This window comes from Anabrus simplex, chromosome 1 (genome assembly GCF_040414725.1).
Source record: "Anabrus simplex isolate iqAnaSimp1 chromosome 1, ASM4041472v1, whole genome shotgun sequence".
Taxonomy (NCBI): domain Eukaryota; kingdom Metazoa; phylum Arthropoda; class Insecta; order Orthoptera; family Tettigoniidae; genus Anabrus; species Anabrus simplex.
The window spans coordinates 1,178,939,997-1,178,967,866 of NC_090265.1; the positions used below are offsets into that span (position 1 = coordinate 1,178,939,997).

The 27,870-nt window shown below is 38.8% G+C and overlaps 1 protein-coding gene across 1 annotated transcript in view; it reads right to left on the reverse strand.

The window, feature by feature from the left end:
* Positions 1–6,995: 6,995 nt before the first annotated feature.
* LOC136858434 (sodium channel protein Nach-like) overlaps positions 6,996–27,870 on the reverse strand; it is a 53,202-nt gene continuing 32,327 nt past the window's right edge. The window contains exons 7-10 of the mRNA XM_067137980.2: positions 22,326–22,379; positions 13,543–13,636; positions 10,036–10,118; positions 6,996–7,327 (exon numbers count right to left, since the gene is read on the reverse strand). Of these exons, the coding sequence (XP_066994081.2) occupies positions 6,996–7,327; positions 10,036–10,118; positions 13,543–13,636; positions 22,326–22,379 (563 nt within the window). The remainder of the gene's footprint in view (positions 7,328–10,035; positions 10,119–13,542; positions 13,637–22,325; positions 22,380–27,870) is intronic.

Consider the following 27,870-nt stretch of genomic DNA (forward strand, 5'->3'; position numbering starts at 1 on the left):
TTGGGACCTTCAAAAGATGAATTTGAAAATTGCTCGTTCCCTGAAGTTACAACCTGTTTACCCGGGGCTGAGTCTCGGGAAGATGGATTAGTCGACTCAGCCGAAGCCACTAGTCACTTTTTGTTATTGGCATAGGTGGAATTTGCACCAGAAGTTGAGCAGGAGGGGGTGCTATTCGAATTGGGACAATTCTTGGCGATATGTGAGAAAGCCCCACATTTAAAACAGCCTTGTGATGACCCGGCTCCATTCCTTGTCCCACTTGACTTGATCAGTGGACACTTGTTGCGCAGATGGTCAGGCGACCCGCAAGCATAACATTTACGGGGATTGACTGGTCGGCGAGGTGGAGGCCGAGTATTACTAAAGGAAGGCGGGGGTTCTTTCGCGACACGCAAAGAATCGGCGTATCTAACTCCTTCCGCTGAGACGGCCAATGCTTCAAGTTCAGAGAAAGTTTGCGGGCACGCCGCGAAACACAAATATGACCTGTAGGGTGGTGAAATCCCTTCCACAATAGCTTGTACAATCTGATCCTCAGGGAAATGAAGAGCAAACACCCTAGTATAAAACTTAATGTCCTGAATGAAATCAGCCAAGTTTTCATCCAAGCGTTGTACACGGTAATAGTACTTCTGAATAAGGGAGGACCTGGCCCTAGCCGGGATGAAGTTAGCTAGCAAATGGGCATGGAAATCCTCAATAGATGATTGCTCGGCAATGGCTCTTACGATTTTATCTGAGAGAATACCAATAGCATACATAGATAATTTGCAAAATTTGACATGGAGAAAGAGAAAACACAAGGGCATGATCCTGAAATTCAACTAGAAATCTTAAAAAAGAAATTACATCACTGGTGGTATTAACGGAAAACTTAGAGATACCTCTGAGCAACATTGCCAATGGATGAGGCAAGCTGCTAAACCCGGGTGACATAGTAGGTAAAGGTTTCAATGGCAGAGAAGTTAATTCAGAACGGATGTTACTCAATGATGCACGACGTTCAGATTCGTTGTCCAATGGGGCAGGGATAGTTTGAGCAGCAACGGTTATCCTATTCACTTCTCCCTTGGGAGGCGCTTCCTCACTACCTGCATTCACTGTGGTGGGTAGATCGCTTTTGGGAGGAACCTCCCCTGTTAACAATTGAGTGACCTTGCTAGATAATTCAGACATATTTTCAAGCAGCGTACTAGCTTCCTTCTTCTGAACGTCATTCAACTTTAGAGACAACAGATCGTTAACCCTATTCGAAAAATGATATAGCCTAGCTTGCACACGCTTAATTTGATTAGGAGAAGGATCATTTTCATCAAAAAAACTAACTACAGAAGCTAGCCCAGTAATATTCTCCGTGATCGTGGAAAGAGAGTCGTCAATTTCTTTCTCTCCCAAATTGGGGATGGAAATAGGCAAATCTAGGGACTCTCTAAGCTTGTTTGTGTCTACTGCAACCGTGCCTCCAGATTGTACATTTCTAATAGTCAATTCATAGATCAACTCCTCCTTGCGCAAATAGTTAAGATGGAGAACATCGCGAGGGCCGGGCATGGTGACAGAACAATTTTGAAAAACTCAAAAAATTCCAGCAACTGGGAAAATAGTTAGAGTTCGGAACAAACAATATTTAGCCGTCAAAAGGGGCTAAATTGAGACCCATTCAACCACGCTCTGCTACCACTTGTTACGGATTTTTCCGTGGTAGGTAGAGGTGAAAGAAGGTGCGGGTGTGAATAGGTCTCCAGCTACGAAAGCAAAATTAATTTAAAATTTAACAAGGTTATATTTTCTTTTCAAAAACAAAGAAATAACAAGCATGGCAGGTACAAAGTAGCAAATCAAAAAGGGTAGTTACAATATTTACAGGGATTGGGCTTCGCGCCCAGATTTTACACTGCTTGGGCAATCAGCTCAGTTTTACCCCAAACACGAGTTTTAACAGAGGGGCAGAAAACCCCATTCATACCTAGGAGCCCTTGCTCCAAATTACACAGAAAAGCCTCCACGAGGCATACAACATTCAATTTTCAAAAGAGCCACTCGCTCTCAAAATTTAAACCAAACTCCACCTTCAAGTTGTCCTCAACGGACATAAACACAGGGGTAAAATACCCAATCTACTGAGGTCTATTAAATGAAAAGCAGGTTAATTAAATGATCTCTAAAATAACAATTTGAGAGGAGGCGAGCTTGCACTCCTAATACACTTTGATTAAGACCTACTTGGCACTAGGCCGTTAATACAAGGGCTAATCCCATGCTAAAGAGGTGACTTAAGAAAAGAACAATTTGTTTTACATTAACGAAGAATAGGTTGAGAAAATAAGTTCACCTCAAGACAATGTGAGTGGGAGCTCGAGAGGGTTAGCACTCTCTATCCCAATATGCAGCTTAAAAGAGAATAGAAGAAAAGATCGTTACATTTTAGGAAAAGGTTACATGGAGGAACGCCTCGCACCCGCCCCGAGAGTTAAACTGCTGAGCTAGCAAAGAAAGAATTTATTAATCGGCCATTACCTTATTGATGACCGCTGCCGAGGAAAGAGGCGCTTCCCGCCTCCTGCTATGTACTTTATACACTGAAAGATGGAACAGAAGTGGCCCGGAGACCCTAAAATCAGCAGTTTATATCCTCTCGCGGAAGGTTCTAGGCGTTAGGGGAATGAAAACACCCTCCCACAAACTTTTTATTGGCTCGGGTACAGAAACATATCCAAGTTGGGGGAAGATACATCGGATTGGTCGGAAATAACTCAAAGAAATTCAGGATTGGTTAAATGCAAAACAAGGGGAAAGAGAGGGGTATACAGCCAACTTAAACAATAACTGAAAAATTTTTTAGCAAAGACAAACATTTGAAATAAAAATTTCTCCAACAAAATAGTTCTTTGACTCCGCACTAGGTTGCACTATTGTTGATCTTCAGTAGTGTCCTCTAGAAGAGAAAGTTCACACTTCTTACTTCAAGTGAAACAAAACCACATCAAAAATGACACAGTTCAAAAACTCAAAATTTTCCAAGTGGTGACATCTTCTGAGAAAGTAGAGAATTAATAGCGTAGATAAAGTTCAGACTTCCTCCAGCAGAGGAGTTTCAACTGGCGCACATTTTAAATTAGCGGAGTGGAGGTGTACCGCCCGGTACAGTCATTATTACCCATTAAACGGAAAGCTATACGAAAATTTCGCCAAAATTGTCAATGCACGGACACACGGTCGTTACGATATGATTTATCTAGATAGATAAGGAATCTGCTCCACGTATAACACCTTTTGGGCTATGTGCGCTAGACTTAACCTGAAAACCGACCTTTCATGTTATCTCCCTTATTAATCCTCCCGTCAAAAAATGCACATGAGAAAAAGAAATTAGACTTAGATTTCCAAACAGTTTGATCGATTTCCAGTCAGGTTGGTCTTGTACTTTATATATTGTGGGAGAGTAAAAATCACCATTTCGGTCCCCTATAAAACCCCAGTCCATTCCGGGAATTTGAAATGGTATAAACCTTAAAACCTCCCCTTGGAGGGGTGGATGCTAAATATAAAGTTTGGTTCAAACATCTCAGTAGTTTTCATGTTGTAAGAAATACGCTTTACGCGCACCCGCTCTTGCGTTAAGTCCAGTGGGACTTGTACCGAAAAACGGTCCGTTAATGATATCTCCGTTATTAATCCTGGTATCTAAATGATGCACATGAGAAAAAAAGGTTCAGAAATTAATTTCCATTAAGGCAGGTAGATTTCCATTAAGTTTGGTTGTGTATATTTTGAGGGAGTGCAACATCACGGTTTCGGTTTCGTATAAACCCCCAATTAGTACAGGGATTTAGAAACAATATTTACCCTAAAACCTACCCAAGGACAGGTGGATTCTAAATATGAAGTTTGGTGGAAATATATCCAGTAGTTTTCAAGTTATAGAAAGACAAACAGACCAACAGACAAACAAAGAAACAAACAAACAAACAGACACCAAGGAAACCTACCCTTGGACAGATGGATGCAATATATAATGTTTGGTTCAAATATCTTCAGTAGTTTTCAAGTTGTAAGAAATACGCTTTACACGCACCCACTCTTGCGTTAAGTCCGCTGGGATTTGTACCGAAAAACGGTCCGTTAATGATATCTCCCTTATTAAATCCTGTGATCAAAAAGATGCACATAAAGAAGGTTTAGAAATTAATTTTCATTAAGGCAGGTAGATTTCCATTAAGTTCGGTTGTGTATACTTTGACGGAGTGCAAAATCACGGTTTCGGTTTCGTAAAAATCCCCACTCAGTTCAGGGATTTAGAAACGATATTTGCTCTAAAACCTACCCAAGGACAGGTGGGTTCTAAATATGAAGTTTGGTGGAAATATATCCAGTAGTTTTCAAGTTATAGAAGGACAGACAAACAGACAAACAGACAAACAGACAGACAAACAAACAGACACAAAAGCTAAAAATTATGCAGATGGTCATTTTTACACCTGAAACGGATAACTGTACGGAAATTTTGCCTAAATACTCAATGTACAGACACACGGTCGTTACGATTTTATTTAAATAGATGTAAATATTATCATCGAACAGTTGGAAAAGTGTCTTTGGTGTGTATGTGGGGAAAATGTGAAAACTCAGTGTACATAAAATAATAGGTTTAGGTTGTAATGTGACCATAGTGTGCTAGAGATGTGGTGTAATTGGTTCCTTTGACAGTTGCCATAAATTAGGAAAAAAAACAACCAAGTTTATTCCATAAACAGGCGTACAATATATGCTATGAGGTGTTTAGGGCAAAGCATAGCAGGATTAGGTATGTTTTGTGGTTTAATGAATGTACCATCACTTGTAAAGAAGTCTACTTACACACTGGTGTACCAGAGAATTCTTGCTGCCACCAACCAAGTAGCTAAAGTATCTCTAAGTAAGGTAGCTGAAGAGGAAGCAAGTCTTACAGGCAGTAGGGATATATCTGTAAGCAGTGATGGCACATGGTTAACGAGAGGTCACAGTTCACTACATGGTGTGTGCACTGTTATAGGAGCAAAAACTGGGAAAGGGATAGATATGCAGGTTCTGTCATCGTCTTGCAAAGGATGTGATCAGTGGAAAGACAAGACTGGCACCCTAGCTTATCAAGAGTAGTGGGAGACACGTGAAGAGGTCTATGATATCAACCACAAAGGAATTGCAGGAAGCATGGAGGTGGAGGGAATAGAAAGGATTTTCAGTCGAAGTGTAGCCAATCACAATTTACGGTCCGTCAATTATATTGGGGATGGAGATACCAAGAGCTACAAGGCTGTTTCTGATGACCAGCCTTATAGGCCAGGTATTCATATAGTGAAAAAGGAATGTGTTGGACATGTCCAGAAAAGAATGGGATCTCAGTTGAGGAAAGTGAAAAAGGAATATGTTGGACATGTCCAGAAAAGAATGGGATCTCAGTTGAGGAAAGTAAAGGAGAATATGAGAGGAAAGAAGCTGAGCGATGGGAAGCCACTCGGTGGCAAGAACCGGCTGACTGATGCTGTGATATATACCCTCACTGTCTATTATGGGAATGCCATTAGAGCTAATATTTTATCTGCATATAACATGAGATCAGCCATCTGGGCCATTTGGTACCACAAGGCTTCCACAGATGATCAGCCACAGCATTACTTTTGTTCAAAAGGTCTTGACTCTTGGTGTCTTTACCAGCAGGCTGTGGTACAAAGCACTGCAGACAAGTATAAGCATAAAAATAATCTTGCCCCTGCCATTATGGAGACAATTAAATCAGTTTTCAAGAATCTTGTGAAAACAGAACTGTTAATAAGATGTGTTGGTGGTTACACACAAAATAATAATGAGTAATTCAACTCTAAAATCTGGAATATATGCCCCAAAACAATGTTTTCTGTAAGGAAAACTGTTCAGATTAGTGTTAACGATGCTACTATGACTTTTAATGATGGAATGAGGGTTAGAATTAAAGTGTTGGAGCAGTTAGGGCTTGTGATTGGAACATATTGCTCCCAGTTTCTTCAAGATGGAGATGAGAAACGCATACTTTCTGAAAATAAATGGGTTCCAGAGACTACAAAAGAAGCAAGAAAATGAAAAAAGAGACTGAGGTTGGAAGAGGAAGCCAAAATGAACCAGAAAAAGGGCCCTGTGTGTGCAGCTGGGGAGTTTTAATGAACATCCAACTCTTTGGAATGTTTATCATTCATTTTCTCAAACTTCACTTTTTACACAGCGTTTTCATCATAACTCTCTCAATTTTTTAGATAATCCAATACAATTTTTCATGACTGTGAACTTTAATCATATGAACAACATGCACTAGGATCTTTGGATTAATATGTGCCATTATTTTTTTTAATTCGAAAAAAAGGCCAAATATTTCCTCGTTTTATTTAAATATCAAATATAAATATTGTTTCCAGTGCTATGTCTTAGATTCTAGTGCATGTCGTAGACTTGGGTCTTACAAGCAACACAAAACAAGAAAAATATAAATAATTATATAATTGGGGTAATTATTGTGTAAACGCTGCCTGATTGCACAAATTACACCAGATTGTTTTACAGTCTATTGATAACCAATGGATAATATTTTTAACATTTTAAGAATGTCTTAACGATATATTAGTAGTAAACATTTAACCTGCAAATTTTCATTTTTCTAAATCATAGGACTGCAGAAATAAAAAAAATTTGAATTTCATTAAATTTATACTAGCGAATGGTGTACCTCTCCGTTTAACTTACCCAGGTTATCGTACAAAATAAAATTGATGGAAGAAGAATGAGATGGACAAAGGAGAATTTATAATTAAAATGAAAGGAATCTGCGGGGTTGTTGCACAATAAGTACACCTACATCTTTTATGTTCCAGAGACCAAATAACGAATTATCTGATGATAATCGACTCCCCACGATATAATGGTATAATGTAGGCTTCATCAAATGAAGAATTCAGAGAGCACCCATCATCCATCGGTGAAATAGTTTAAGGCAGAAACTCAAAGACGCTGTTTTTTGGCTGAATATTGTTCATTTGATTTCTAGGAACCTTTAGCTCTTGAAACCTTATAGGATGCTGTATTGGTATCACTCGAGAGATGCCAGCCTTGCTACTGCTGTCTCTCTTCATGAAGTAGGGCGTGAGGCTCAAATCCAGAGGAGGTTTCTCAACCTTTTCGTACTCCTCCTGTAGCTGTTTCAGCTCATTCTGGTTGCGCATCACCATACAGCAGGCCCGCATCGTGAAGAAGTAGAGAATCTCCACACCAGATAGCAGACTGAATCCCAGGAATAAGCCCGCGATACCACCAAACGATACTAAACAGAGAGATATTAGCATTAAGCATTGTGGAATTTCCTTGCGTTTTAGAGAGAATATTTCTAAAATGAAATGTACTTTTTTCCTACAATATATTAAAATTAGAGCATTCATATAATTAGAGATATAGGCACAATTTGTGTACGAAGATACATCGAAAAGTACCGAACAATATTTTTAACTAAATATTAAATGAGGAAGATAAGACAAAAGGCATACACAAAAACCTACAGGCTTTGGTCGTTTTCAACGTATGAACCAAGGTTTTTGGAATATTTCTCCCATTTCTCCCATCAACTAAAGGAAGGTAAGTTGTTGAACATTCCTGACTCTATGCTACAGTACCTTTCAAAATCATTGCACAGATTGGCAATAGGGCTTGCAACAACGTATAAGCTGGTTCGAAAAACTCTGAAAATTTTTCCGCACAAAGTAAAAACGGTACAGAAAATGAAATGTGAGGGTCATGAAAAGCGTGAATGGTTGACAGTTTCTATTGGAAGAAATACTGTTGATATTCGTCATGTCACCCTGTACGTAAATGAGGCCTGGTTCCATATCTCTGGTAATGTTAACTTCAATAACTGCTTACATAAGGAACATATTAAAAAAATGATCTGCAGAAAGTGTTTTCTAATAAAATTAAGTAGGTTGAGGCTTGTACCGCTCGTGGACGTCATTTCCAACATTTTTTACACATTTACAGTGACTTTCAGAATACTGTATCCGGCGCCCAATTTTGTGTGCCGGCTTGCAGGTCACGCTAGCGGCTATCTAGTAAGAGGCAATACAAGAATTAGGAGTATGGCTGTGAGAGTGAAAGACACTGCTGACTTCTTGTTAAACGAACCGTGTGCTTAACATATTTCAGTACCATATGAACGCTGAAGCAACCCCAATTTTATGTTTCCTATTTATTTTCGTTACTTGCCAAACTGATAAGGTAAATCGCAACCATCAAACAACAAACACTCAGTTACAAATAATAAAAGAAGTCGATAATCCTGTTGTTTTCCCCCTTAATCCAACCTCCACCACCACTACATAATATTTACTTTTACTGTAAATGGACCCAGTAAACCCTGAGCTCAAGAAGACAAGTGGACACTTTGTAGCAATGTGTCCTTGTTCAGCACACTAATATCTCGCTGGCTGGTGAGATCTGGAACAGTCCCCGAGTGCGAGAGAGTAATGGCACTAGGTTTACGGGACACGTGCGGCTTATAACTGGTTGTGATCGGTACGCACGTATCACTCACCTCCACGACCTGTGTCAGATTTACACTGTTAGGGAGGGAATTGGCCATTATGTCAAAACAATCTGTGTGGAAACCCACTCATCAATACACTAGGCTCCTATGAGACCCACGGCCTAAAGTACAAGAGGCCGCGAGTTGTCATAGATTGATATCGTCGCGTACCTCGCGAATTTTACATTCTAGTCCAACAAGCGCCTAGCGCTACTACTGTATAAACTCCGATACACAGCGCTCATGCACCCAGCCATACCCTGGCCAAAGATTGACTCTAATTCTCACCCTAACCCACTCATCAGCAAAATTACAGCCAAGGGACAAATCCATTAGGACATAGCGCCCAAGACCGGATCGGTGGACGGGCTAAAAAGTCCTTGCATTGAGTCTGTCTGTCTGTCTGTCTGTCTGTCTGTCTGTCTGTCTGTCTGTCTGTCTGTCTGTCTGTCTGTCTGTCAAATAACGAACCCCTTAGAGGGTAAAATTCAAACAATTATCTCATAAGACCATCAATTGTTGCAAATGGAGGATTGTGCAGGCTTTGAGTTAATTCACAAAAGCTTGCAACTAAATGGTGAATCGCACAATAGACAATAATGATGTCAATCAATCAATCAATCAATCAATCAATCAATCAATCAATCAATCAATATTGATCTACATTTAGGGCAGTCGCCCAAGTAGCTGATTCCCTATATGTTGATTTCCTAGCCTCTTCTTAAATGATTGCAAAGAATTTGGAAATTTATTGAACATCTCCCTTGGTAAATTATTCCAGTACCTAACTCCTCTACTTATAAACGAATATTTGCCCCAATTCGTTCTCTTGAATTCCAACTTTATCTTCGTACTTTGGTCTTTCCTACATTAAAAACACCATACAAACATATTCGTCTACTAATATCATTCCACGCCATCTATCCACTGACAGCTCGGAACATACCACTTAGTCGAGCAGCTCGTCTCCTTTCTCCCAAGTCTTCTCAGTCAACTTTGCAACATTTTCATAACGCTACTCATTTGTCGAAAATCACTCAGAACAAATCGAGCTGCTTTCTTTGTATTATTTCCAGTTCTCGAATCAAGTAATCTTAGTGAGGGTCCCATACACTGGAACCATACTCTAGTTGGGGTCTTACCAGAGACTTATATGCCCTCTACTTTACATCGTTACTATAACCCTTAAAAACCCTCATAATCACGTGCAGAGATCTGTAGCCTTCATTTACAATCCCATTTATGTGATTAACCCAATGAAGAACTTTCCTTGTATTAACACCTAGGTAGGCCTACTTAGAATACAGGATTATTATTATTATTATTATTATTATTATTATTATTATTATTATTATTATTATTATTATTATTATTATTATTATTATGATTAGCCTCATCTCTGTTACAGAGTGGTCTGTAACAACAGCAGGACGATTAAATCTACTATACGTACTCACCTAGCAAATCGACCCAGCCGAATAGTACCTCCCGCTTGTAGCGCACCATCGGCCACGAGACGAAACTCAGTTCAATTTTTCTCCTGTAGAGGAAGAAAAAAATTACTTCACAGGAAATATGAGTCAGGACTAACGATATACCTATAAAAAGTTGACAAGGCACATGAAGTAAGAGCAGTAAGTAACATGAACTAATAACAATCGAGGAAATCCTTTCCGTTTCTTTAAAATCGCCCAATCATTATTGCTGCAGAAAACCTGTAGAGAAATGTATGCACATAGAAATTTAATCTCTTCTTACGCGCCTTAGTACGATATTACAACTATTTTTAAATATAGTAATATGGAATGTTTTATAGCACAGCAACTACAAAATCTTCTGAAACAAAATGTCGCATACGTAACACACATCAATTGCAATGTATGGAGAACTGGTCAGATTTTTAAAGCCTTGTAATAACTTGTAAAATTTTAATCAGAGTTAAATATTATTTTGTACAGCTAACTGGGGTTTGCACTAAAAATATTAAAATTCATATAATATCCACATGATTATTTCCCTAAAATACTTACTGCACATCAAAAACATATCCTAGAATATCTGGGATATTCCTTCAAAAATACAGTAGTATAATTGCCTTAGTTTGTATCCTCCACATCAATTATTTTCAAATTAGTAAAGAATTAATTAGTATTATATGTTAAACTATGGGCTGCCTGGCCGAGGCGGTAAAGGCGTGCTCGGTTCGCCCGGAAAGACGTGGGTTCGAATCCCCGTCAGGAAGTCGTAAAATTTAAGAAACGAGATTTCCTCTTCCGAAGGTGCGTAAGGCCCTGAGGTTCACTCAGCCTACGCTCAAATGAGTACCAGGTTAATTCCTGGGGGCAAAGGCGGTCGGGCGTAAAGCTAACCAGTTTACCCCATCACGTGCCGAGGTTACGAATAGTAGAAATCCGTTACCTTCCACCCCTCCAAGGACCTTCATGGCCTCTAAGGAGATGCTTTTTATATATGTTAAACTAGCTGCATTACCCATCGTTGACGGAACAATCATACAGAATGTGCAAATTATCCAACTCCCCAGCTATTTTACGCCAGTATTCAGGGAGGCTGTTCTATTCAGGACGCAGCAGTAGTCCCAATCATCAGATATGAGTGGCAGCAGAAGAGATAAATCACATCACAACAATGGTCAATATAATGTTATTGTTGATCAGTTTTATGAGCTTTCGATATTGTAAGTCTTCATATTCAGTTTCCTCCCAACTCTGGTGGACTATATTAGAACACCTAATGTAAAGAGAGTCCTTACTCCTTTCAGAACTCCCTCTTGTCTTACTCTTCAAGCGATCGTTTCTTTACGGGTTTTTCTCATTTTTTATAATCATCTTCACATTTTCTTTGTCGATACGGAATGATGACCACACCTTAAGACAGTCGTAATAAAATCCATCGCCATTTAACACGATTAAACAATATTTTTATGTTAACAATGCTCGGCGTTTATGTGGACCAAGCAACAGAAGTCTAAATTCATTATTCTATTATCATAGTCGGAGCGGTAAAACTGTATAACTTTAACTTTTGTCACGGTGTGTAATTTTTGATAGGATCAATAACATATGCATTTTTAAAACATCAATTTTAGGCACCTTCCCCTAAACTACCATTTCATCCAGCGTGAATGAAAATGATTTATAATCTATACTGTAACACATATATACTGCAGCACCTTATTCTCAAACTCTACAATTAAATTATGTTCACCCATATTCTCATGGTTCGGCGTTCATATGGACTTAACAAGAAAAAATATCAAATTCACGAATATCTCTGTTATCATACCCGGTATGGTAAATATGAATAAGATAGCAATAATCGGAAATTTAATTCTATATAATTTTAGTTATGTAGTATTTATTGATAGGACGATTAATAACATAACAATTTAAAACCAAATTAAATTTTAGGCCTTCCCAAAAACTACAATTTAATTCAGCGTGAATAAAATTAGGTTGTAGTGCATCATTCCCCGACTTAACATCCCGTTTTTCATTAAATTTTCTTCAGCCATTATCTCGTGATGCCCGTACATACATACAGACAGACAAACAGAAATTACGGAACATTAAAAAGTGCATTTCCTTGTTACTGTGGACACGACGATACAGAAATGCCATTATTTTTTAAAATTTTGAGCAATGTACAGACAAAACTCTTATTCTATATTTAAAGATAAGCTTCGGGAGCCGACCCACGAATCTTTAGAACATTTGAATATCTGCCTCAGAATATGCTGCATAAGTATAGAACGCCTCTGATCATGAGAAGCAGGTAGATGTTTATATTAATGAAGAAACCGAGCTCGATAGTTGCAGTCGCTTAAGTGCGGCCAGTATCCAGTATTCAGGAGATAGTGGGTTCGAACCCCACTGTCGGCAGCCCTGAAGATTGTTTTCCGTGGTTTCCCGTTTTCACACCAGGCAAATGCTGGGACTGTACCTTAATTAAGGCCACGGCCACTTCTTTCCTATTCCTAGGCCTTTCCTATCCCATTGTCGCCATAAAACCTATCTGTGTCTGTGCGACATAAAGCAAATAGCAAAAAAAACTTCGTGTCGAATGCAGTAGACGATTTGGCAATTCCGGATACAGTAGACGTAGTAAATCCTATAAGCCGCTAATACACACTGGGCTGCCGCTGGAGTGTAGTGGTGTGAGTCGAGGTCGTCATGTTTTGTTCCCAAGTATAATTGAAATCCTCCTTGGCGAGGACGAGGATTATTTATTTATTTATTTATTTATTTATTTATTTATTTATTTATTTACTTATTTATTTAATTTATTTATTTATTTATTTTTTTACTTGTTTATTTATTTATTTATTTATTTATTTATTTATTTATTTATTTATTTATTTATTTATTTATTTATTTATTGTCCACATTACTACGAGTTTACCTCTACCCGAGGCGACTGCATTCCTGCTTATGACATTGCATATTATGGGGATACGTTGAAAACCCAACAACGGCTGTTAATATTGTCTTGTTATTGACGAATGTTAAGAAGTTTTTCTAATCGTGTTTACGATCAAAATAAATAAGAAATGAAAGTACGGGTATATTCAACATAGACTGCAATATTATTCAATGAAGCATCATTTATCCTTTAGACTTTGAAACTAAAGCATTTAAGTGTGTACTACGGGGCGAAAAATTCAGTTACTGAGTCGAGGGGAATCCTTAAAACTTCAGACGGATTTTCATTAGGATATGGCAGCAGAAAAAAATCCGGCTTTAAGTCCTCAAGTTCCAAATTTGGTCCTGTGTGCTCCCCTTATGCCGTATAAAATTGAGAAATGTCAATGAAGGAAAAGAAATAATGATGGTCTCGGAGCTCTAATACGGATGTTTCAGCTAATCTTCGTGTAGCGTAATATCCACGAGTTACTCATTTTTACAATAATACCTCAAGTTTCCTTCTATGATAAAATGTTTACTTACCTGTGTGGACCCTCCTGTATCTTCTCCACTTCGTACACGGTGTTCATGCAGCCCAAGTCACACATACAGCTCTTCTGCCTCGACTGTATTTCGTCTGTAAGTAGAACATGTCCACTTATTCACACAAAAGATGATTGGTTGAAAATGTCTACAACCCCAAGTAACAGCACGACCGAAATGGAGCACATTATCACAGAGGTTTCTTGTCTAGTAAGTACAGTGCTCACAAGGAGTAACTACAATTTTTTTTTCGCAGGCAGATTTCATGGCGACGATGGGACAGGAAGGAGCTAGGAGCGGGAAGAAAGTGGCCGTGGCCTTAATTAAGGTACAGCCCCAGTATTTGCCTGGTGTGGAAATGGGAAAACACGGAAAACCATCTTCAGGGCTGCCGACAGTGGGGTTCGAACCCACTATCTCCCGAATACTGGATACTAGCCGCGAAAGCGACTGCAGGTATCGAGCTCGGTAAGGAGTAACAACAATTCGAGTGTCTGTTTTAATGCAACCTGCACGGTAGTTTCACCTCATAGCATCTCACTGCATTCACTGGGAATATTAGGGATACTCTTTTATGTAATACTAGCAAGATACCCGTGCTTCGCTACGGTATTATATTGACATTCATAATTGAATGCTTATTGTTTTATATATAATCCGCCAAAATTCGCGATCTGACTCGTTTTCTAATAGATTACGGCAAGTTTCCGCCCAATTTTTAATCTTTCTTTCCAGCAATCGATTTCGTACTTCCCGGGCTAGGTCCAGGTATTCAACCCGGTCAGTCGGGTCCCTAAATCTTTGCCATTTTTCCTATAAGCATTTTTAATATGGATCAAATCTTTCAGGAGATCCGGCGTGGTGTCGTCTTGGGTGCCTTGGCGGTACTGAACCCGCGGCCGGACTGCATTCTTAGACATTACCCGTCCAGGACCCGTTTCCAGCGTGGTCCGCACATTTGACGACGGTCCAGAACATTATTATTATTATTATTATTATTATTATTATTATTATTATTATTATTATTATTATTATTATTATTATTATAGATATTCTGGACCCCTCAGCAAGATGCAAGACCGCTACTTGGCGGTAAATTACATCTTCTGCCATTGTCATTGTTGACAATGTGACCAGCACCATTGTCGCGCGTAGGCAAGTGTGCGAGATTTCTGGCGATACGAATGACATACTTCCGTGCATTATTGACCTTATTATAGAGGTGAATAATTTGACGGTCAATCTCATTCCTATCATTTATTTCAAATGTGTTTAAATTTTTATTCATATGCCAGGGGAATGTACTGTAATCCAAGAGCGTTCTCCGAAGGTAAAGGAGGCTGTTGAAAACGAACCCAGGAAAGATTAAAAAAGATCGGTTTATGATCAGAATAAGTACATCGAAAATATACAGCCTGTTTCCAGTCATTCGACATGGTCAGGAATGGAATGAATAAAGCCCCATCTACCGCCGACAATAAGAATTGTGCCGGCTGCCGAAGCACACCTCTGGGGCGATGATCGATGAATGACAAATGAAATGAAATATTGGACAGTGTTGCTGGAATGAATGATGCCATGAAAACCGAAGTATCCGGAGAAAAACCTGTCCCGCCTCCGTTTAGTCCAGCAAGAATGTCACATGGAGTGACCGGGTTTTGAACCACGGAACCCAGCTGTGAGAGGCCGGCGCGCTGCCGCCTGAGCAGCGGAGGCTCCTTATAAGTACATTATGAACAGTAAAATCAATTGGTCTCACCTCCTTTTACACCCCACCGCCGTTAAGTTTATTTACCCTCCCTCCCCCCAAAAATTAAAAGAAGGCAAGTTTCTTTACGTTTAAAGGAGATTAAAAACCCCAATGTTTACGTCTATTACCTTCAGATTTGAGATATAAGTATCCCCATAAAAATATTTCACTTCTTTTCATTTCCTTTCACACTCCTCCCCCTCCCCCTAAGTGTACTTTCCGGCAAAAATACTTGTTTCTTTAATAGTAAAGGATCTTCTAAATACTAATTATCACGACTCTAACTTCTTCAGTTTTTGATTTATGTGTCCTCATGAAAGGAATTCAACTCCTTTTCATTCCCGCCCCCCAAGATGGTTTCCCCTCCAAAACGCATTTTTCTTTGTTTTTAAAGGGGATCAAAATACCAATTTTCACGTCCGTAAGAACTTTAGATTTTATTAGATGTATGTAATTCTCATACAATTAAGTCAATTTTTCAATTCTTTCACCCCCCATCCCTTCATTGCATTTTTCGAGAATACGTGTTTCTTTACTTTTAAAGAAGATTCCAAATATCAAATTTCACGTCTGTAACATCTTCATTTTTGAGATATCAGTAGCATAATTAAAGGTATTCAACACCATTTTCAGTCACTTTTACCCCCCTCCTCCACCCAAGTCGTATTTCCGAAAATACACGTTTCTTGTTTTTTAATAGAGATAAAAGTACCATTTTTCACTTCTGTAACATGCTAAGTTTGTTTTAGATATACTGTAGAAATTCTCATTTTAAAATTTCACCCCTTTTTTAGTTCCCCTTAAGTGGAGTTTCCAAAAACAAATCACCTATGTTTCTTTACATTTACAGGAGATTCCAAATACCCACTTTTTACGTCTAACATTTTACGTTTCTCAGATATTCTGTAGATATAGTCTTTTAAAAATTCACCCCGATTTGTCAGTCCTGTTTAACCGCCATTAATTGGATTTTCCAAAAACAAAACAATACGTGTTTCTTTATTTGTAAAGGAGATCCCATACACAAATTTTTAGTTCTGTAATATCTTCAGTTTCTGAGATATATGTATCCTCATTAAAGGCATTCAACCCATTATTCACCGTTTTACACCCCTCCTATTGGGATTTACAGAAAACAAAAAATACGTGTTCCTTTATTTTTAAAGGAGATTCTAAATACCAATTTTACATCTGTAAACTTTTAAAGTTTTAAGATGTAGACACACTCATTTGAAAAATTCACTCCCCTCTTCACCCCCCATTATTTGGATTTTCAAAAAACGAAAAAATACCTGTTTCTTTATTTTAAAGTAGATCATAAATACCAATTTTCAGGTCTGTAATATCTTCAGGTTCTGAAATATAAGTACCCTTATTAAAGGCATTCAACCACTTTTTCACCCTTTTCCATCCTTCCTATTGGGATTTTCCGAAAACAAAAAAAGTGTCTGTTTATTTTTAAAGGAGGTTCTAAATACCAATTTTTACATCTATAAACTTTTAAAGTTTTGAGATATAGTTACATTCATTTTAAAAAAATCACCCCCTTTTCAACCCCCCCCCCATTAAATGGATTTTCCAAAAACAAAATAATACGTGTTTCTTTTTAAAGGAGATCCCAAACACCAATTTTCAGTTCTGTAATATCTTCAGTTTCTGAGATATAAGTATCCTCATTAAAGGCATTCAACCACTTTTTCAACCCTTTTCACCCCTCCTATTGGGATTTTCCGAAAAGAAAAATATACGTGTTTCCTTATGTTTAAAGAAGATTCTAAATACCAATTTTTTACATCTGTAAACTTTTAAAGTTTTGAGATATAGATACACTAATTTTAAACTTCACCCCCCTTTTCACCCCCTTAGCTGCGGAATATCCAAAAATCCTCTCTTAGCGAGCACCTAAATCTTAATATGAATATATCCCCAAAATTTCATTCCTTTATGTCCAGTAGTTTTGGTTCGGCGATGATGAATCAGTCAGTCAGTCAGTCAGTCAGGACAAGTTATTTTATATATGTAGATGTCAGTTGGCAGCCTGCACAAACTAATATGGCAGTTGTTTATATTTACCATTTTAAGAGTAACTAGCTTCAGTACCCGTCGTTGAAGGGACAATGACATATAATGTGCAAAGTTAGCTAACTCCTCAGCTACTTTCCGCCAATATTCAGGCATGCTGATTTACTCACGACACAGCAGTAATCCCATCTATTGGAGACGAGCGGCAGCAGAAGAGGCAAATCACATCATAACGATGATCAATGTAGTGTTATTGTTGATCAGTTTTACGAGCTTTCAATATTATAGTCCTTAACATTTAGTTTTCTACCGACTCTGTGATATTAGAGCACCTAATGTAAAGGCAGTCCTTCCTACTTTCATAACTCCCGCTTGTCTTATTCTTCAAGCGATCGTTCCTTGACAATTTTTCTCATATTTTATAATCATCTTCAAAATTTTCCTTAACGATATGGATCGAGGACCACGTGGTTTTAAACCTTAAGACAATCATGTCAAAAACCATCATCATTTAACATGACTGAACATTCTATTCTTCTGTATTGTACATCTCTCTCTCTCTCAATTTCTACTTTATGTTTTACCTTGACTTTTTATATTTATTCTACTTTTTTAATGATTTGCTGATTTTCACATGTTACTCAATTCGTGCGCCGCTAAACTTGTACCATAAGCTAAATAAATAAACAGTATTTCCATGTTAGCAATGCTCGGCGTTGATATGGACCAATTCAACAAAACTCTAAATTCATGCATTATATTATTATAATTGGTACGGTAAAATTGTTAAAGTTATAAATGATTGGAACATGTATTCCCTATAATTGTCGTTATGTAGTACCAATAACATAGGTATTTAAAAATTAAATTTTAGGCACCTTCTCCTAAACTACTATTTCATCGAGCGTGAGTAAACTTATTTATATCCCAGAGTGCAGTGGCTTATTCCCTGACTTTACATGCCGATTTTCATTAAACTCTGTTCACCCATTTTCCCGTGTTTCGGCGTTGATATGGACTAACCAACAAAATTCGAAATTCATGAATATCTCTGTTATCATAGCCGGTAGGGTAAAAATTCACAAGACATAAATGATTGGAAATTTAATTATAGATAACTTTGGTTGTGTAGTATTAAACAATAGAGCCACTAATAATATATATTTGAGAATTAAATTTTGGACCTTCTCCTAAACTAGCATTTCACTCAGAGTGAATACAATTATTTATAACCTAGATTGCAGTGCCTTAATCCCCAACTTTAGATGCATATTTTCATTTAATTATCTTGAGTCATTTTCTCGCAATGCGCATACATACATACATACATACATACAGAAAAATAACGGATTTTTTTAAAATTGCTTTTTCTTGTTACTGTGGACATGACCGATACGGAAATACCATTCTTTCTAAATTCTGAGCAATGTACAGACAAAACTCTTATTTTATATATATAGATGAAAGCATTCATACTAGTATTGTTTTTCTTTTATAGGAAAGGCGCGGCTTTCGGAACGAGGTGTACAAAGATTGACGCTGATTCTTCTGTACAAGTTCACTCATTTTTTGAGTGAGGAAGTGCATATCGTCGTTGCGTCTCGAAGTGCCGTTATGTGACAATGTTGAGGGGAGAAATACTGACCCGCATCACATACAGGGTGGTCGGAGACAATGTGAACCAGGTATATGAGCCTTAGAGGGTTGGTTATTCTGATATACAATTTGAAAAATATAAATCGATATCTCGCGCCGTTGTCATTCTATCAGCTGTTGAAGTTATCCAATCACATCGCTTGGTGGGCGAATTCAAATGAACGTTGCGAGCCGGTGTTGCTAAATCTTCACCTGGCTGGAGAGGACTAATCGAAGAAAAGCGATTCGCCAGGGGTGATAGGTTACGTCGCGCATTCCTATCTACAAAATGTCACTGTAAAATTTGTCACAAATGGAACATAATAATTGCTTTTACTTAAATGGAGTGAAAAATCCGCGGTAAATTAAGAAATACCGTCGTTATTAGAGAAATATGAATACATACTGAAGGCCTGCACACAGGACTCCTTTATGTCGTGTTTCGCTGCTGGTGCCGTCAAGAGTGGCCAGTTCAAACAGCAAAATGGAGGTCAAAAGCATTCACGATGTTATTTCGTTCTTCAATGAGGCAAATGACCATGTTCTAGTGATGTGGCTGGAACTCAACGGAAAAACAACTAAGGACGCATTCAACAACTTGGTGCTGCACATTACAGAGAAATATCGTAAGTACTGCAAAAATGATTTTTGTTGAAAGAAAAATAGGATGATCCCTGGACCAATAAATCACTAGTCCACAGAATTCTTCTTATGTACATTGGCCATAGCTTTTTGTCTCCTATTAAATCTTGCATATCGCGATACAATTCAGGAAATGATGTCATTGACAACTGAAGCAATGAAACGGAAGCAAAGAACTTCAGTGAACACAGACAACCCACACGAAATTGTTGAAAGTGTAAGACAAACAAAAGATATACGTGTGTTACTGTGAGCGTAGCACCAAAAGTCCTTGTAAAGTAGTAAAGTACTGTAGATATAGACAATATTCTCCAAAAATAAAATATTTCTTAATTTCCAGCATATTTTAGACTTCAACTGTCTAAAGGTAATTATTATGTTCCATTTGTGACTAATTTTACAGTGATATTTCGTAGATAGGAATGCGTGACGTACCCGGGCCTCCGAGCTGACAGGATCCCGTCCTAGCAAGGACACTGTGGTGACACCCACAGTATGTTTGTGTTTCATACTGATTTCTCGTCATGGCCGTTCTTTGCAGATTTAGCAACACCGTCTCGCAAAGCCCACTTGAATTGGCCCGCGAAGCGATCTGATTGGCTGACTTCAGCAGCTAATAAAATTACAACGGCGTGACATATCGATTTATTTTTTAAAATGATTTATCAGTACGAGACGCCTCCGTGGCTCAGGCGGCAGCGCGTAGGCCTCTCACCGCTGGGTTCCGTGGTTCAAATCCCGGTTACTCCATGTGAGATTTGCGCTGGACAAAGCGGAGGCGGGATAGGCTTTTCTCCGGGGACTCCGGTTTTCCCTGTCATCTTTCATTCCAGCAACACTCTCCATTATCAATTCATTTCATCTGTCAGTCATTAATCATTGCCCCAGAGGAGTGCGACATGCTTCGGCAGCCGGCACAATTCCTAACCTCCCCGCAAGATGGGGGCTTCATTCATTTCATTCCTGACCCGGTCAAATGACTGGAAACAGGGCTGTGGACTTTCATTCATTTATCAGTATAGCGCTCATATACCCGATTCATGTTGTTTCCGACCAACAAAAATCCGTTATATAGTTGATGCAATACTGAACCTTAAATGACAAAACGTTTCTATTCAGAGTTTTAAACTGAAATATTATCACATAGCGGGTTTTCTAGGCGCACCGACAATGTCTGTAAGAAGTTATGTCGACTTCGTCTGCGGCTGAGGGCAGTCCTTGCTCGGCTGGACTCCCATTATGTGCCTGTCACAGTAACTCCAACGCTGATGGTTGCACGTGAGTTGTTAGTTGCATTTTGTTGCAGACTTCCGTTCCTCGACAACGGGTACATGGAAAAGAAAAATATCAAGACGCTTTGAGAACGCGCGTATCGCCGAGAGTGTTCAACTTAAGATTATGTTTAATATCTCAATTGACAAATAAAAGTGGACGCTACCTGTTGCAAAACAAACAAACAAAAATTGAAAACATGAAATTTAGTTTCAATGAATTAGCGCTTTGTCCGCCTCTGTGGTGTAGTGCTTAGTGTGATTAGCTGCCACCCCCGGAGGCCCGGGTTCGATTCCCGGCTCTGCCACGAAATTTTAAAAGTGGTACGAGGGCTGGAACTCAGTCTCGGGAGGTCAACTGAGTAGAGGTGGGTTCGATTCCCACGTCAGCCATCCTGGAAATGGTTTTCTGTGGTTTCCCACTTCTCCTCCAGGCAAATGCCGGGATGGTACCTAACTTACGGCCACGGCCGCTTCCTTCCCTCTTCCTTGTCTATCCCTTCAAATCTTCCCATCCCCCACCAAGGCCCCTGTTCAGCATAGCAGGTGAGGCCACCTGGGCGAGGTACTGGTCATTCTCCCCAGTTTTATACCCCGACCCAATGTCTCACGCTCCAGGACACTGCCGTTGAGGCGGTAGAGGTGCGATCCCTCGCTGATTCCGAAGGAAAAACCTACTCTAGAGGCTAAAGGAAGAAGAATAAATAAATAAATAAATAAATAAATAAATAAAAAATAAATTACCGTAAATAAATAAATAAAGAAAGAAAGAAAAAAGCAGCAAACCTTAAATGGTCATAATCCAACCCGAAAAAAGTGCATTACAGTGCATTGATTCTGTCTTATAAGCTGAAACAAAATCTTGAAAATCGGCATGTTTGACAAAGTATCCGAATGAAGACCTCTAACAACTAATGGTTCTAATTTTGTCACATATTAACCAGTGATCAAACTCCTTGCTTCTCTCTGACTTTTGGGTTAAAGCCCGATATGTCTATTCCAATCTCGCCTAGAGGGCAATCAAGTTCTTCGTAACATTTTCCGATGACATATTTATGTAAGAAAGGATTTTCAAAAACAAATACCGTAATAGACTACTTGTGCAGGTCGACCTAGGCTAATATTGAACAAAATTCAGCCTGATGTAAGAAAACTGATTTCAGTTCTGGAAGCTGAAGTGTCTCATTAGTATTACTCTGTGATATATAGTATATATCTACTCACTTTTTGAAATTGAAGTATACAGTGTTACTAATCACTTACCTAGCCATTAGTCTGAAACCGGTATCGTTTACGTACCTAGATGGAACCATTTCTTATCTTCTGTATCAATACCAGTGGCCCATTTCTTTGCGGAGTTACACTTTCCATTTTCCCTAGTGTAGTTCAAAAGCAAAGGCTTGTTGGACTTAATATATCCTTATTAGTGCTATTCTGAACATAATGTAGCATATTGAACTTACCGGCATGGTTGGCGAGACACTTCACGCCCTCCACATCGCAGACAGTGTACCCCGCTGTAAACACACCAAGCGATAATTAATATACACATTACGTGAACGTACAAAAAAAGTGAAAGTACTTGATTTTTTTATAATTGGAATTTGTATACATTTGCGACAGAAGATACAGCTCTCTCTCTTCCCCAATAATTCACTACGGTTCAGTCGTATACAACGACTTATCTGAAATTTTGATCATAAAACTACAGACGGTACAAAACGCATGTGTTCGTTACGTGACAAATGCCAGGCGTGAACACATAACACCCTACTACATACAGCTGCAATGGATGAAACCCCTTTAACGTCGGGAAATCCCAGTAGCTATTGCTACGCACAAAATTCTAAAACTGAAGACCCGATCCTGCCCTTATAATGCATTTAAACCTATGGAGTCGGTACATAACGGAGAAAATAGGTTTACAAAACTACCCTTCTAATTCCCTTCATCGTAACACTAAATTTAACAAATCCTTCGTTTCCACTGCATCACGTATCTTTAATGTCTTTAATCTTCACCGTTTCGCAAAAACACTAACTGTACCCAACTAAAACAGTCCTTAACGTCTATCTTTCTGGAGGAGTACGCAAGGGACTGAGATCAGACATTCTTGTGTCTAACAATCGGAAATATGTATATTTCTAAGAAAATTGTTTCCCCTGCTTTAGCTTTGTATTCTTTAGATCCTTGTAGTCTAAAATAATAAATAGTCTTTTAATGATTCACTTTCTTACTTATTATATAATGTATGTTTTAATTTTACTGCATTTGGTACCTGCATTTTTTCTTTAGATCTTTGAAGTCTAAAATAGTAAATAGGCTTAATGATTTACTTTCTTACTTAGTATATAATGCATGTTTTAATTTTACTCCATTTGGTACCTGTATTTTTTTTCTTTAGATATTTGAAGTCTAAAATAGTAAATAGGCTTAATGATTTACTTTCTTACTTATTATATAATGCATGTTTTAATTTTACTGGATTTGGTACCTATGTTTTTTACGTTTAATGTTTAATTTAATAGTATAAGAAATGCAGTTAGTGTGTTCATAAAGCTGTATTGTATTATATGAAGACGCTATATAGAGGGGCTTTTCAGCCTCAGTGGCATATAGATCATCAATAAATTCAATTCAAAGTCAATTCAATTCTCTCTCTCCTTGCCGTAAATGCAGTTGATCTTCAGCTGCTGCCTTCAGTTCGGGGTCGGCAAATACGGGGAAATTAGTCTCTTCGTTGGTGTTCCAACTTTTGTGGACTATTTTGTTTCTTGATCAGCTCTTCACAAAATCTTTTCCACGAACCTCTTGGTCGTCATATACCTGCTGGTGGTTGTTCGGTATTTTTCCAGTTGCGGTTCAGCTTGCGAGGTGAAAGGGCGCAGTATGCTGAACGGGTAATAAGTGTACGAGTGAGCTAACATGGGAGTTTCAATTGAGCAACATAGATGTGCTATAGGCAGGTGGAAAGTGAAATCTGCTAAAATGGTGAATAATAGCTTCAGCATCACGCAAATGGTATTTTCATCAGTTGAGGAAATAGTTAGCTCCCCAAGTGAATCCATTTTACAGGGTTATTCACCTAACATGTTACACGGAAATAACTTCTAAACCATTAAAGATATCAGCATTCTGTTTTCATATAGGTAAATGGTACGCAGGGTCTTGTAAAACAACGTGCTACTTAGTCTCATGGGGTAATTAACAACCGAGATATTGATACTAACTCCATATTTTAAATAGAACGGCACAAATTCATACAGCTGATTTAAAAGTTCATCTGCGTACAAGTTCAAATATGTAAGTATTTCCATAATCGGACAATTAATTTTTGAGATATAAATAAGAACAGCATGCGCTGTTTTGCATGCGGCATCAGATGGCGTGAAGTCGGGCAAGGATATATTGAGGCGCAAGCAGTTTCCTGGGAGTGAGTTCAGCCACAGAATAGATACCAGGCGTGTAAGCACCTCGTACACATGCGATGGGTTTGCAAAGTGTGTATGACAGGCGAACACATGACAGGATAGGGAGGGTTGATGTGCTGTTACTGGTTTAGTGTACAGTTCATACTACTCTACGAGTTGAGAAATAAACATAACACAAAACACCGGAAGAGCTCCTTCTAGAAAAGCAAATGTTCAGAGCTGATCGTAGTGAGATGGCAGCAACACTATTATTTATGTTTTATTTTACACGCATTAATCTCCGCAGAGCTCCAGAGCGACTGTAGTAGCGTGCATTCGGGAGAGCGTAGGTTCGAGTCCTGCCTCGCCCAACCTGAAAGTGATTTTCATGGTGTCCTACGTTCAACACCAGGCAAATACCGGAAATGGTACCTTTGTGATAGGCCACGGCCGACTTTCTTTCCAAATTCTTCCCATTCCCATCCGTGGGAAGAAAACGCTAAACTGAGCGCAACCTGTTACATGTCAAAACAAAACAATACAACTTTAATCTCCCTTCCCCGTTGTGTGTTTGCCAGTCATACAATAACGTTGCACTCCCAGGGTATGTTACGGTACATCCCATTATGTTTACAGTATATATGCCTGGTATCCGTTCTGTGGCTGGAATGAAGGCCAGGAAGCAGCTTGCGCCTCAATATGTCCTTGCCCGACTTCACGCCGTCTGATGCCGCATGCAAAACCGCGCATGTTGTTCTTATTTATATCTCAAGAAGTAATTGTCCGATTTTGAAAATACTTACATATTTGAACTTGTACGCAGATGAACTTTTAAATCAGCTGTATGAATGTGTACCGTCCCATTTAAAGATATGGAGCTAGTATCAATATCTCGGTTATTAATCACCCCATGAGACTAAGTAGCATGTTATTTTACAAGACTCTGGATACCATTTACGAATATGAAAACAGAATACCGATATCTTTAATGGTTTAGAAGTTATTTCTGTGTAACGTGTTAGGTGAATAACCCTGTATAGTTAGAAAAAGCACGAACGACGAGAAGTAAGGCCTTGGCTACAGCAGACATACCCACGAAAAATAACTAGACTGGGTCGTGGGGTTAATAAATATCGAGGGTATATTGAGTTAACTGGGAAATCATGAAGTTAGAGATCTAATGCGAGATAATGAGATTACTGGGATGGTAGAGACATGGTTGTCGGGGGGTACAAAGTACAAATACCGGGTTTTAAGGTATGGAGTAGAACGAAACGTAAAAGGAACCTGAAAGGAAGTTACCCGGGGGGGGGGGTGTCAGTGATCGTAAAAGATGAAATATGCAATCAGGTAGAGGTGCGAGAATCAGGATGTGAGGAAATGATTTGGGTAAGTATAAAGAAAGGAAATCAGAGTGGGGAAGAGATTTTCATAGGTTTTGGCTACAGCCACCCACCAGGGTCCCCGTTTGAGAAAAAACTTCTGTGGAGGTCGTATTGAAGGTGTAAACCAGATTAAATTTTAAAATGAAGAAGCGGTAATGATTATATTTGGTGATTTCAACACAAGGGTCGGCAGATAGTGGGTTCGAACCCCACTGTCGGCGGCCCTGAAGATGGTTTTCCGTGGTTTCCCATTTTCACACCAGGCAAATGCTGGGGCTATACCTTAATTAAGGTCACGGCCGCTTCCTTCCCATTCCTATCCATTATACGATATAGAAATTGATGAAATATTAATAGAAGGATGGAGAAGTAAAGACAAAGAGTGTAACAAAAATGGACAGAAATTACTGTAAATGTGCGCTATAAAGGAATTGTACATTTTGAATGGGGGTTGATTGTGAATGAATCAGGAAACTTAACGTACATAGTCGAGTTAGAAGTGAGTGCTATAGACTTGATGTTGGCATCTCGGGAGGCTCTAAATTATGTTAAGTACATTCAAGTAAAAGTTGGACAGCGTTTCATCGTTTCCCAGTTACTATCCGGTTACTGAGAGGTGAAGGTAAACCGGAAGAAAAACATGATCTTAACTATGCACAGAGAAAGTTAGTAAGGTACAGGCGCAGTAAGGAACATAGAGACGCTAGTTGCTTTACGTCGCACCGACACAGATAGGTCTTATGGCGACGATGGGACAGGAGAGGGCTAGGAGTGGGAAGGAAGCGGCCGTGGCTTTAATTAAGGTACAGCCCCAGCATTTGCCTGGTGTGAAAATGGGAAACCACGGAAAACCGCACTTAAGCGACTGCAGCTATCGAGCTCGGTACATAGAGACGAATTTAGGGACTATTATAGAGGCAATCAATCTTTTTGAAATTTTGAAGCGAGGTATTGAATATATGATAGAGGATAATAACATAGTTGAAGGAATGAAAATGGTTTAAAGATCAATAGAAAGCTGTAAAAGAATGGTTGTGAGAAAGAGAAGGGAAAATAAAAAACTAATGGTATAATGATAACTGTAAAGAAAAGGAGAATGACCGGGTGAGTTGGCCGTACTGTTAGGATCGCGCGGCTGTGAGCTCGCATCCGGCAGATAGTGGGTTCGAACCCGACTGTCGGCGGCCCTGAAGATGGTTTTCCGTGGTTTCCCATTTTCACACCAGGCAAATGCTGGGGCTATACCTTAATTAAGGTCACGGCCGCTTCCTTCCCATTCCTAGGCCTTTCCTGTCCCATCGTCGCCATAAGATCTATCTGTGTCGGTGCGACCTAAAGCAACTCGCAAGAAAAATGTGCAAAAATGAGGGATCTCAGGATTTACGAGCAGTTTTTCGTAAAAATGAGAAGGAATACAAAGATTTAATAAGCGAAAATAAAAGGAACTGGCAGGCTAAGGAGGTAAAATTATGATATAAGTATTGTAAAGAAAATGAAACAAAAAATGTATGAAACAGAATTATTAGTACTATATGTAAGGAACATAAGAGCAGTAATGAAGGAAGCATAAGCGATGAGGAGTGGTTAATGTATTTCAAGGGTTTGCTAGGGTGTCAAGATACATGGGAAAGAAATAAAACTGGGACTGGCTTACTGAAACATGTGGGGTTCACTCTGCCTGTACTAGATGATAAAATAACCACAGATTAGGTACTAGACACATTTAAAAAGGGAAGAGAAGAAAATCCGGTGCTGTCAGTGGAATTACGTATGAATTCTGGAAAGAGCTAGGGAATAACAGCCAAATGCTAGAAATAATAACTAAAATATTTAGCAAAATCTTTAACGGCAGAAAAATTCCAAGTTGATGGCAAGAAGGAATACTATGCCCGATATATAAAAGAAAGCGGGAAAGATCAAACACGAATAACTATAGGGGTATCACCGTGTTGGATACACTCAGAAAGATTTACCTCGGTATTTTGGCAAAAAAAATAATTATGAAATGGGCAGATGATTACTCTATACTCTCAGTGTACCAGTCAGGATTTTGGAAAGGAATGAGAACCACAGATAATATATTTATAATTAAAACAATAATAGATAAATATTTGAAGAGGAAAGGAGGTAGATTATATATTGCAGCAATAGACCTTCAAAAAGCTTTTGTTTCGCTTAGCAGGTGAGCTGTCGTTGCGAAGCTGGCTGGGATA